At 41.8% G+C, this 12,376-nt stretch overlaps 1 protein-coding gene across 1 annotated transcript; it reads right to left on the minus strand.

The window, feature by feature from the left end:
* Positions 1-1,388: 1,388 nt before the first annotated feature.
* LOC118234119 (zinc fingers and homeoboxes protein 1-like) lies at positions 1,389-9,635 on the minus strand. Its single transcript, XM_035430466.1, has 3 exons — positions 9,248-9,635; positions 4,549-7,406; positions 1,389-4,176 (listed from the first exon to the last, which is right to left on the minus strand). Exon 2 carries the CDS (start codon positions 7,251-7,253, stop codon positions 4,566-4,568), a length of 2,688 nt encoding a protein of 895 aa, XP_035286357.1. The 5' UTR covers positions 7,254-7,406; positions 9,248-9,635; the 3' UTR covers positions 1,389-4,176; positions 4,549-4,565.
* Between the last annotated feature and the right edge of the window lie 2,741 nt (positions 9,636-12,376).

Here is a 12,376-nt window from a genome sequence, read left to right on the forward strand (position 1 = left end):
TATGGTTTTGCATGGAGAATCTCCATTGAAAATTAATTTTAGTCTTGGACAGTGGTAACCAACCCTGTTTCTGAGATCTACCAGCCTTTAGGTTTTCATTTCAACACTAATTTCAACATGATCTTTAGTTGTGAATGAGGTGTGCTTTGTTAGGTTTACAGTGAAAATTTACAGGACATTAGATCCCCAGGAACCAGGTTGGTTACCACTGGCCTTAATCCATGTCTGTGAAACTGGCCCATTGATTTCTAACATGAATTCTTGTTCCTACTGAATTGTGAGTTCTCATTAAAAAAAAAAAAGAAAATACAATAATCTTTTTGTGTTATTGTAGGTAGAAAGGCTTTTTTATTCAATGTGCATATATTAACTGAATTCTTCTCTACCTGAAGTTTAAAAAATGTTTTTAAAAAAAATTAAAAAAAATTTTGAACACATAATTAGAGCCTGTACTGTAAGACTGTAATGACGTCTTGGAGTTTACGTTCTTATGCAGTAAAGCAAGAAAAAAAGGAGGCAAATGGGGAGGTGAGAGGACAGAACATTTTCTTTTTCCAGGTTTTCCAAAACCAGAAATCTGAAAGCAGCAATGTACAATTAGTTGTTAGTGGCTACATATTTTAAGTGGATTTTCATAAGGATGGAAAATTAGGGCCATGGTCAGTTTACAATGGCACCCATCTGTAAGTTCCCCAAATGACCTTTGTTTAGTAAAGATTCAATCAAGTATTGAGGGATGTTACAAAGTCATTGCTCAATCAATCCTTACTATGCAACACTGTGACCAAGCTCTGTTAGTGTGGTGACTTTGGTGAAACCACTGTGAACTGCTCCAGGTTGTCACTATTCAAGATTTCTTCTGCATGGCCAGAACTCCCTTCTGTGGACAGCTATACTAATTCAGTAATAATCAGCTAAATTACCATTTTGTAAAATGAATCATTTTGCCTGAACTTAATCAAAATATATTGCAGTAAAATGCAGAGATCTTACCAGCTAAGTGATTATATGAATTAAGACTGTGCCACGATTCCAAGCTTGTAGGTAAACTGGAGGTTTCGATAAGGGTTAGACCACTCCACTTGCAACAACCGTTCTACCACTGTTATACTTGTGTAGCTATGGAGACAGCTGAAATATCAAACAACATATCAGTTGAAAAAATTTAGTATGTAAGTGATGTAATTTAGAATTCTGTTGTCAAAATTCGATACATCTCAAATAGGAAATGGAAATTCATCAGTCACCTTGAGGGGGAAAATTCACATCTTCCATTTCAATGTGGTGAAACCATTATCATAGCTGTGTGAAAATATATTAGACTTTAAAGCTTAATATGTGTAACTTAAGAAAAGCTATTTAAGAAAAAAAAATCACGGACAGCCATCTCTTCTTCAGTGGTTTATTGAGCATGGTTTCCAAACACATCAGTATAAAAGATATAATTTGTATTACCCAAGTGAAAGCCACAGCTTGTTAAAACATCTTTCAGTCTTAAATTGCACTCAACAATAGCTTCAGTTCAAGAGAACAAAGCTTGTTTCTGATGACAGAGTATTTGCATGGGTCCACAGTATTGCCCTGTATCAAGGTAATTTAAAAAACAAAACAAAACACAAAAGATTCCTCATCAGAAAAAAAGAAAAAAAATACTTATAAACCATATACATAGCAAATTTTCATGCTTGATTTTCAGCATAGGTATTTCACAAAATTTACTAAGCAAAAAGGCAACCTTAGAAGAATAGACAGTAATGAGCGATCATGTCACACCTATTCTTTTAACTTTGTTGCAGGCCTGACATTGATTTTACAACTAAGGATAGTACACATACAAGCATTTTCAGATGCATTTATTCTTTAAAATTATTTTAGCTGTGTCACTTACAGGAAAAAACAGCTTTTGCAAAATTAGCACTTGAGCGAGAATTTTTGCATCTATGAGCAAACATGTCCAATGAATAGTAGCTTTCAAGAGTCATTCAATACTCTTTTTACAGAAAAAGGAAAATAAAACGTATCATAGTAATATACAAGATTCACCTATTTAAACACATGGTAGGCAAAACTTTACACAGTCAATAAGGACCTTGATGTTATGTGCTGAAGTCAAGATGGTGGGCCAGGACAGATCCATAGGAAAGAAATGCAAAACACATTTACATCTTAAATAAGTCTTTCCCCTTTTACTCCTTTACTCAAGTGAGCAAAACAAAATGGCCAAACCAACTACTGTATTCCTTAATTTTCTTTTATACACCACAAAATGGATTGAAGTCAAGCTTAAGCTGAGTATTATTGTAAATTAGAAAAAGTATTTTAAAAATAATTAAAAACTACAGATCAATTACCATGGCATTACATTATATGTACAAGTTGAATGTCAACTTTATCTTTTCCTTAGTGGTTTTAGAGCAGGAACATTCTGGACCAATTAGAAGTTTCGAAAGTCAGTCTTTTGAGTACCTGTGACCTTGGTACTGTTGTCTGTCTTTAACGAGTGTCAGACACTCTAAACCATGTAGTCCACAGTATAGGCTAGTACGAGTCCTGGACTATGTCCCATGTCCTTCTGGAGTTCTCCATACTCAAACTTCTCATGGGTGAAATCAAAGCACAATAACTGTGAATCTTCACAACATTAAGCATAGTTTATTTACAGTCCAGACTGGAACAGCCACTGATTATGTTCAGAACACTTTCATTTGTTATTGCTCTAAAAGTGACTATAATTATGTTTTTTTTTTAAACATACAACAAATAAATAATTTCATAAAGTACTTTCACATATTAAGAAGCCAGCTGTTAGAGGAATAAAAAAACCAATTTCATTGTACAGTATTTAAAATTGACCCCGTAAATTGCCGAACCAAGCTACTATCTTGTCACATTTTGTTACTTTGTTGCATATCTGAAAACTGAACAGTCTAATTGTAGGGGGAGGACCAGTCAGGAACATCCAGCCTGATTTAAAAGAACAAAACAAAAAAACTAGTAGACGTGTACACCCACGCACGTATGCACTCACACACAGACACACACACAGGCACACATACAGACACACACAATCACACACACACATACACAGACACGACAGCAGAAAATATTCCCGTTTTCCATTAGCCCTGAACAATTTTTTTTAACACAACTGTGTGCACATACGTAGTATCTGTGGATACAACTCAGTCTGCATGGCTCACACAGCCGCTGATGCACTGCACTGCTTAGAGATATTCTTACCCGTGATTTGTAAAGAAATCTATACATATAAAAACAACTAAAAAGCACTATTTTGTGCACTGGAGTAATTTACATTTGGATAAAACTGTGTTCCTTTGCACAGGGACACTTCTCCAGGTCTTTGCTTTAGTTTGGTTTTAAACATGGAAAATGTTAGGACCTGTCACAGACAAAAGGACCCTAACTGAGTTTACTTCACCAAGAAATAAGCATGTCCCTTATGTTCAAGGTGAAAAATTAAAAAAAGAATACAACCCTGATATCTAACCATTGAAATGGATAGAAAAAGTTTGATTAGCTCCCGTATTTGGTTAACCAAAAAAAAAAGCATTGAAACATGAATACTAGAATAAATAGTCTTTCATTGCTCAGCAGAAGAGTTCAAATACTGGTCAAACATAATTTAAGATCAAAAGGAGATCTAAGGACAAAAAGTACCGGTTTCAATAATCTGAGTTTCATTCCCCATCTCCTTACAGGTCATTGCTGAAACAACGACGAGACGGCAATAAATAAGGGGTTCTTCGTTTGAACTAAAAAAGAATACTTGATGCCACAAATGTTCAAGAACATTTGGTCTCAAAAAGTAATGACATTACCAGTAAGAATTATGTGAGGTTTCACCACCTAGAAGTGGTCTAAGACCTATTAAAAAACAGAGGTAGTGGTCAGAGTTTACCCAATAAATAATGTGCTAACAGGTTTAATAGTGAGGGTGACGCCGTGACTCAAGATAGAGTAGCCAATCTGCTGGAAAAAGGAAACGCCCACAGAAGCGTTACTTTGGCACCAAACATTTTTCTCCATTGGATTTGAAAACTGCCGCAACTCTCCCTTAGCATTTGGTTGGTCCGCTACGTAACACAGCTGAAGCTCAATCCGCAAAGAGATGAACACCTTCCATCTTCTTCTGCATTTATACATAAAGTGAAAATTCTGAGGGAGAAAAATGGGGGGAAATAATTAGTTAGTATTTAAAAAACATCTTTTTATTGAAATGTTTTTTGTTTTTTTTAAATCAATAAAAAAAATTATGCTAATGGCGAGTGTACTGAAAGCACCCTTAATAGTGCACATCTGCCCAATGCAGTAGATTAGTGGTAACCAACCCTGTTCCTGGAGATCTACTGTCCTGTAGGTGTTCACTCTGACCCAAACAAAGCACACCTCATTCAACAGCTAGAGATCTCATTAAGCTGCTAATTAGTAGAACCAAGTGTGCCTACGGGACAGTAGATCTCCAGGAACAGGGTTGGGAGACAACAAATTCACTCTGCTGCGCTTTACCACTCCTAAGGTCTCACGCACCTGGATCATCGTCACTGCTAATCCTCCGACCCCGACTGTGTCCGTCTGACGCTCTGAGGGGGCTCCCACGCATCGCTGTCATCCGTTTCATCTTCCTCCTCATCTTCATCGGCGGCGGCCTCCGTCTGCTGCTCCGCCACCGTCTTGCTCTCACCTTCCACCTGCGGCTCCTCCTCCACGTCCTCGAGAAACGGGTCCACGCCCATTTCCTCCCTTTTGCCAACTTCAGCAAACCAGTCCCGCACCTGCTCGTAGCCCATGTTGGACTTTGCTACCAGCTCATCCAGATCCTGCTCATTCAAAAACTTGTGCTTGAGGTAGTACTCCTTCAGGATCTCTTTGCCCGTCTTGAACTTCATTGCAGGGGGCGACCGGGCCCAGTTTGAGGAACGTTTGTTCCTCCGGGACCACCCCCGGCCTCGGTTTCGATTCCTGCCTCTCCCCCTCTTCCTGTACCCACTGCCATTTATGGCCCCAACGTTCCCACTCTGGTAGAAGTAGTACCACTTGAGGTTGCCGTTTTTCCAGGCGTATCGAGTGTCCCCGAACCAGTTGACGATGTAAGGCCTAGGCAGCTCGCTCTCATCTGCCAGCTTGTCGTACTCTTCTGCTGAGGGCCACTGCGTGCGCACAAAAGCGGCCTTCAGGATGTGGAGCTGCTCGGGGGTTTTCTTTCCAATCTTGTCCCGGCTCTGCCGCCGTCCGCTGGGCGGGGTCTGGCTCCTCTGCCGGGGCGATTTAACTGCCTCGCTGTCCTTCTGCTCCGTTTTAGGTTCTGAGGGTTCCGGTGCTTTCCTCCGCTCCGTGAACCAGGCGTCTACCTCCCGCCGGGTGAGCTTGGTCTCCGTCCTAAGCCTGCTCAGCTCCTCGTCGGTAGGCGTGTCGCATTTCTGGTAACTCTCTTCCAAGAGCAGCAGCTGTTCAGGGGTCTTCTCCTTGAACTTCTGGAGCGTGAAGTCTGGGAAAGGGTTGCGCGTCTTGGTGCGCGTTTCTTTGACGGGCCCGGACGGGGGGGACTCGGTGGTTTCATCACTGGAGTCGATTACAATGGGGGCGCCGCTGCCAGCACTTGGGGGACTCTCGTTGAAGACGAAGATGTGGTTGTTCTTGGAGTTGCGCTGATTGTACCGCGTATCACTGAACCACTTCTTGATCTCGCCCTTGGTGAGGCCGGTCAGCTTCATCAGCCGGGCAATCTCTGCGTCACTGGCAAAATGATTCTTCAGGTAGCTAGACTTCAGCTCCGCCAACTGCTCCTTGGACTTCTTGGTCCGCATCCCGAGGCTGTCCAGGCTGAAGGCAGAGTTTTCCTGAGGGGTCAGGGCAGGAGGCTGGACTGTGGTGGCCTTCTTCGTTTCCACCGCAGCAGGGGTCGTCTGTATGGTTGCGGGCTTTGGGAGCTGCACCTGGTTGGGCACCCCAGCTACCGTCAGCGTGATGGGCGTGGTCACTGGCAAGGTGTTGGCTCCGCCAACCTGTGTCAGGACAAGGCCCGGCTGCCCCATGATCTGACAAGTCTGCAGGATAGACTGCAGGCCATTGGCAGCGGTGGAGAGGTGGGCGGGGATAACGGTGATAGTCTGGGGTACCGTGTGAACCGTGCCGTTGAACTGCTTCCTCCTGGCGTCCTCCACTTCCTCGGGAGTCCAGCTCACCCCGTGCTTCAACCGCTGCGCGGAGAACCAGATCTTTATCTGCTCCTCTGTGAACTTTGTCTGGGCTGCAAGCCCCATGATCTCGGACACCGAGGGGTATGGGAACCTGTTGTAGGTGCTGACCAGCAGAGCGTTGTTGTCCATGGCTCCGTTGTACGTGGGGATGCTGCTGACCGGTATCAGCAGCTGGGTCTGGGAGTTCTGCTGCGCCTGCAGGGCAGACAGGACCTGGGCCAGGCCTGCTGGGAGCATAGTGGCAGAGTTGATGATGGTCTTCTTTGGCTCCGCCTGCAGCAGACCTGAGCAGCTGACGACGATGCTGGGCTTGACTTGCTCAACCGGGATCGGGGTGACGGCAGGGGCCAGGAGGGCCGCCGGGGTTGCCTCCTGCTCGTCCTCGCTCTCCACCTTCACCTCGTCCTCCTCAGACACCTTGTGGGACATGGCAATCCTTTTAGGCTCAACCTTGTTCTTCATCTTCATGATGGGGGTCTTGCTGAGCGGGATGCCAGCGACGGGGCTGTCCTCTCCGTCCTCGCCTGCCTCCTGCTGCACGAAACTTCCGTCAAACGTCAAGTCATTGACCGTCTGCTCGAAGATGGTCTGGTTGTTGCGCTTCACCATGGTCCTTGTGAAGTTGTCCTCCCCGGGATGGTAGCGCATGTTGTGCTCTGAAAGTGCGTCGTACCGCTTGGTTAGAAAGTTGCACTCCACGCACACGTAGGAGGAGTTCAGGACCACATTGGGGTGCTCGGTGTCTACATGAAACGTGAACATGTTGAGGTCCGGGGTCTGGAAGCTGCAGTATTTGCACTCGTAGCCACCTTCTGCCATGCTGGAGTCCATGGTTTTGATGTAGCGGTCAACCGCCTGCATGTCGTCCTCGGTCGGCTCATTTTCGTCAGGGCCTGTGGCATTTTCGACGGGAGCTGCCACCGTGTCCTCGGCTCCTTCCTCCCCATCTGTTACCACCTCCATGTCTGGGTCCTGCTCCTCCGTTTCAGAGGGAAGGACCATGCAGGGAGTTGTTGACTTCCTTTTACTTGCCATTGCGTGCCAATGATGCCCAAATGAAAGGTTTCTTTGGAAAAAAAAAAAAACTAATAAAAAATAATTGAGCGTATTTGTTAATTATTCTTCCTCATTGACAGTTCATTTCACATTTCCGTTGTATGTAGCGGTCCCCAGTATTGCACTCGTACCCTGCAGGAGAGAATAAGACTAACTTTAGATTTAGTTTCTTTGGGACGAACAAAACTGCATGCAGAACAAACACTTATTGCAGTATGACAGTGGCTAAAGCAGGGGTTCCCAAACTCGGTCCTGGGCCCCCCCCTGGGTATGCTGGTTTTTGTTCCAACCAGTCGCAATCCCAGAATTTTAACAAGCTCTTCTTTTTTCTTAATGAGGTATTTTTCACACAGATTATTTACCCACTTAAGCCACACTGTGTTAGACATAACTATGCATGCAATAAAGAATAGAATTCCTATGTTTATATTGTGCATATTGTGTTATGGTGCAAACAATTGCACAAAAAGAGGTAAAGCTTCAAATTAAAGACTGCTGTGAATCAGTAGGCTCCTAAATGGTAATGGTGTGGACACATGGCCTCTAAAACTAACCATCTGGAAGATAATGAAGAATTCAAAGACAAAGCAAATTAGTCAAATCTGCATTGTGTTAATAAGTTTAAGGAAAAAATTATTTAATAAAACACGTTCTACAACCTCATTAGAAGCCTATATATTGATATGCAATTAAACGCAATAAGCACAGTGTAGCACAATATCAACATGGGAATTTTATTCATTGTGGAATGCAAAGCTATTTCATACATATTATGGCTTAAGAGGGTAAAAAATCCATTTAAACAGGAAAAGCACCAAATTAAGAAAAATGAACAGCTTGTTATAATTATGAGATTGCGATTGTGGTTGGAACAAAAACCAGCATGCACAGGGGGGCCCCAGGACCCAGTCTGGGAACCACTGTGCTAAAGGAAATGGCACTGGGACAGCAATCACAAATGTGATTCTGCTTTTGTACCTGAACCTAAACCTAGCTGCTTCATCAATCAAGAATGAATAAAGTGCAAGCGAGGAGTGCTGATTACAAATGCCAATACAAATGCTATGACAACCTGAGTATTGTTAGGCTAAATGTCGGAGTACACCTGGTCGCTGAACAATATTTTACTCAACTGCTTAATGTCTCTTAATGTGTCAAAAATACCTGCAAAGTAAACATGAATCATGATTTAAGTAGTGGCGTCACATCCAACCATGAATGTATGTACGCAACTGTGACACTATACAGTCGGAAAAAGTGTTTTATCTGACATTATTAGGATGTATAATCTGGAAAAAAAAAAAATTTTAAGGGCACGAAGACCTGAGTGCACAACTAGATTAGTAGTTTGCTGCCGCGTCAAATGTTTTGAGGAACACCAGCTGACTGCATGTTTATATTGTCAAATTACGAAGCAACAAAAACCAGAAATCTTGAGGTCTCATCTTCAATTATCTTTGCAACGGCAGCGCAAATTCCATGATGGTTTGATTAGCAGGCTGTGACTAGTAACGGATTCGGTGAGCCCTAGACGAGTTTCATCTATAAAAATAAGTGTGCAAAGTGCACAAATGCGTCCACACTTTGTACGTGTTCAAGCACAAAGCATCGTCGAAAGAAAGCTGTCCGTCAAAAAATGACAAGCAAACTAGCCTGCAAGGGGTTAAATTTCTAAGTCACAAGACTGCCAACTCGATGTTCCCGTCCATATAATGTTACTTTACCAACTTGGCTACTTAGTGTTTAAAAGGGGGGCGCAAAAGACGTCAAGTTATTGTCAGTTAGCTCGCTAGCTACTGAGCTTCCGTCTCAAGTGAACTCGCAGGCAAGCTAGTTTGTATAGCCGTAGGTGGCTAGCAAGCCTCGTTGGCAAAGGAAGGTCTAACACTACCCTGTTGACTGTACCAGCGAGAATGAGGCTGTGACAGTCGAGATTGATTGCACCGTGGACATGTAACGCGTTGGAGATGTACCAGAATGAAGAGTCGCTCTGCCGATAGCTCCACGGAGGGCAGCTCTGCTCTGCTCCGCTGTCTTCCGCTCCAGCCTCTTCGCTCCCTCCCTCAAGTGAACAGTCCGTTGTTGTGTAGCTACAGGCTCCAGCAGCAACAGAGAGCAGAGGCTGGCAGACGAAACAAGTCCGACTGCCGTAGCCACAGATGCGCAACAAAAAATGCAGAATGTTTTTTGTCCTCCGTTACTTTCTCCTTTCGCTTTCAAAAGAATCTACGGTACATGCAGTTACACAGAAAACAGTTAGCCAACACTACAGAACAAAGAAAATAGTTCGTGTATTCTAAATCGAAGCTAGTTTTTTAATCGACCGGGCGTCACCATCGATGGAAGTACGTCCTTACGTCATCGCAAGGCGACTCCCCCTCCCAGCTGCAAAGTCGTTAAACTAGTTACCTTGGAAAATAAACTTATAAAAGCCCCTCTAAACTTGCATCTCACTGACACAGTAAGTGTATAATTAGACGGATGCTTGGATGAGGGTACCTGCAATAATATAAAGGTGTACGCCAACCAAAACACGTAACGCTATTAGGTGCCGGTCACAATTTGCAGCTGTCAGTCGTTTCTCCGCTGTACGTTACTTGTTGCGATGGACAGAGGAAGGGAAACATTACTGTATGTCCAGTTGTTCTACTTGTGTTCTCGAGTATACGATATTAACTACTCTGCGTCAAACCACCTCGGTATGAACAGCAAAATCTGTATTTTCTTTCCGTCTCTTCCCAATTCTATTGGTGATATTCAGAGGTTGAAACACAAGTCCAATAAGAATAGAATAGTACTCACCAGTGCATTCAAACACGTCCTACAGATTCCTTTCATTAGCAATACAGTACAAATGATGCTTTTCTTAGTTGCCTTGCACTGCAACAAATGAAGTTAGGATTTTGACATACTAGACATGTCTGTGAGAGGTACTGAGTACGTCTTCAGTCTTACACCCATCATACTTTGAATACATCCATACAAATAGAAAACATGACATACATGCCCTCCAATTGCCCTTTCATCAGACAAACCTACTGCCAGTTGTACTCTTTTATGTGTACTATATTAGAATGTTAATGGAAGGGTTGGAACTAAGGGGGTCTAAGGGAAAGCTTTTTTTCTGGGCATTAGTGAGTTCAGGGGGCTCTTAGAGGTGGGCTGTGTGCGTGCATACACACCCTACCTCTATTTTTTCCTGACACAAATAATATCTAAATATATCCCTGATTGATGCTGTGCACTTCTTACAAATAAGCCTTGAATACATCAGTTGATTCTCCACCCCACAATAGCTCTACCTTTGGCGGCAAGCCCAGATTCGGCTACTCACTGTATTGAAAGTGAAGTTAAATGTCTAAGCTAGGGGTGTGCAGAGACGTCATTATCTGTATCTGTATCTGTTCAACCAACAAAATTATCTGTCTGTGTATCTGTATTTGCATAAAAATACCGGAAGTGGGCATGGTTTATACAGGAAGTAACATTAAATCAGGCAAATGTATTTTCTAACCTAATATTCATTGGCAATGCAATAGCTGTGCCTTCAAAACATCAAATTAATTTAATATTGGCATACAATTCATTATGAAATCTATTTCCACATCCTTATACTCTACTTTTCATCTGTCTCTCTCTCTTTTTATTTTTAACAAAACTAAGTTTTATGAACTGTCTGAAACCCCCCCCCCCCTTTAACTGGGGTACATTGAACAATCAGAAACTGAAAAAAAAAAAAGAAATCGAAAATCGTTTTATAAATCGAAATATTCTGTTTTGCATTGGAAATAGAAACTATTTACAGTAAAGATATATAGAAAAATATTCTTCAGTTGAAGGGAATAATCTTAAATTCCAATGATGCTGCGTACGCGTTTCTTGATGTGTTAACATTACTGCAGTTCGCTAGGGAAACGTGAATTACCACTTTACAACAGTAATTACATAACAGTAATACATTAACTTTTTTGCCTGTTTTATTTTTTCCCCTACTGAACTAAGTTTGGATAGACTGCAAACCATCTGATGTTCTCATATTTTCCCTTGGTAGCAACTGTTACCATGAAAATCTGGACTGGATTTCGTGTTCATTTGATAGCCAAGACCTATGGCTGATACATACAGCATCTTACATCTTAAACAGATGAATACTGACTGAAATACAGATAAAATCTGAACTGTTTTTTTTATGTGATCAATAACTCAATAGTTAGGGCTTGTCAGAGGCTATTGTCAAAATATTGTTTTTCAAATGAATTATTCCAAAAACAATATGTAGGATACATGCTGAAAAAAACATTTTTGACCTATTTTTACAGATAAAATGCCACATAAAATGAAAAATAACATACCATATCAAAAACAGCCTCTGACACATCCTAGCTATAACATTTAAGAAGCAGTATGTAAAATTATGTAGCTGCATCTATTGTTTAAGTTGAGATAAATTGAATACCCTATGGGCAATATACAGTTTTGAGAAAATGGCTGTTAAAGGGACTTTTAAACGCTAGTAGCTAATGAATTTGATGAGTTCTGCTTGTATTTCGCCCATCCTCAGTGACAGCAAAGGAAATAGCCACATACAGTCATTCTAACAGTATTCTCAAGGAAACAAGCTTTTTAACGATATATGATTCAACCAGGTCAGTTTTAAAACCGCAGAGGCATTTAATCATAAAAGATGCTATCATAAGCTCATTTTATGCTTTGTGTACTTGACGATGATGTTATATTATCATCTAAATTAACTATTCATAACGGTTATTTACCTTTAGTTTGTTCATTTTATGAAACTATAGAAGTTATAGAAGCAAAATATCAAAAAATAACATAATTGACATATGGAACCAAAATCATCGTTTTTGACGGTGGTGCCTCCCCTTAAACTGCTTTCGAATGCTGGATTTTGTAGCGCATTGATTTTAGAACTGTTAAAAGGCCGAGATGTCCCTTTACTGAGAAATAACTTGTTGCGAGGTTTAAAAAAAAAAGAAAATTCTGGACTGGAAGAAAAAAATCTGGACTGGAATAAAAAAAACTGGACTGGAAGAAAAAAAAAACCTGGAGGGGAATAAAAAACCTGGACTGGAAGAAAAAAA

The sequence above is a fragment of the Anguilla anguilla genome, chromosome 8 (assembly GCF_013347855.1).
Source record: "Anguilla anguilla isolate fAngAng1 chromosome 8, fAngAng1.pri, whole genome shotgun sequence".
Lineage (NCBI taxonomy): Eukaryota > Metazoa > Chordata > Actinopteri > Anguilliformes > Anguillidae > Anguilla > Anguilla anguilla.

What these genes read in the sequence shown, in the direction of transcription:
- LOC118234119 (XM_035430466.1), bottom strand. Translation starts at nt 7,253, where the DNA reads ATGGCAAGTAAAAGGAAGTCAACAACTCCCTGCATGGTCCTTCCCTCT.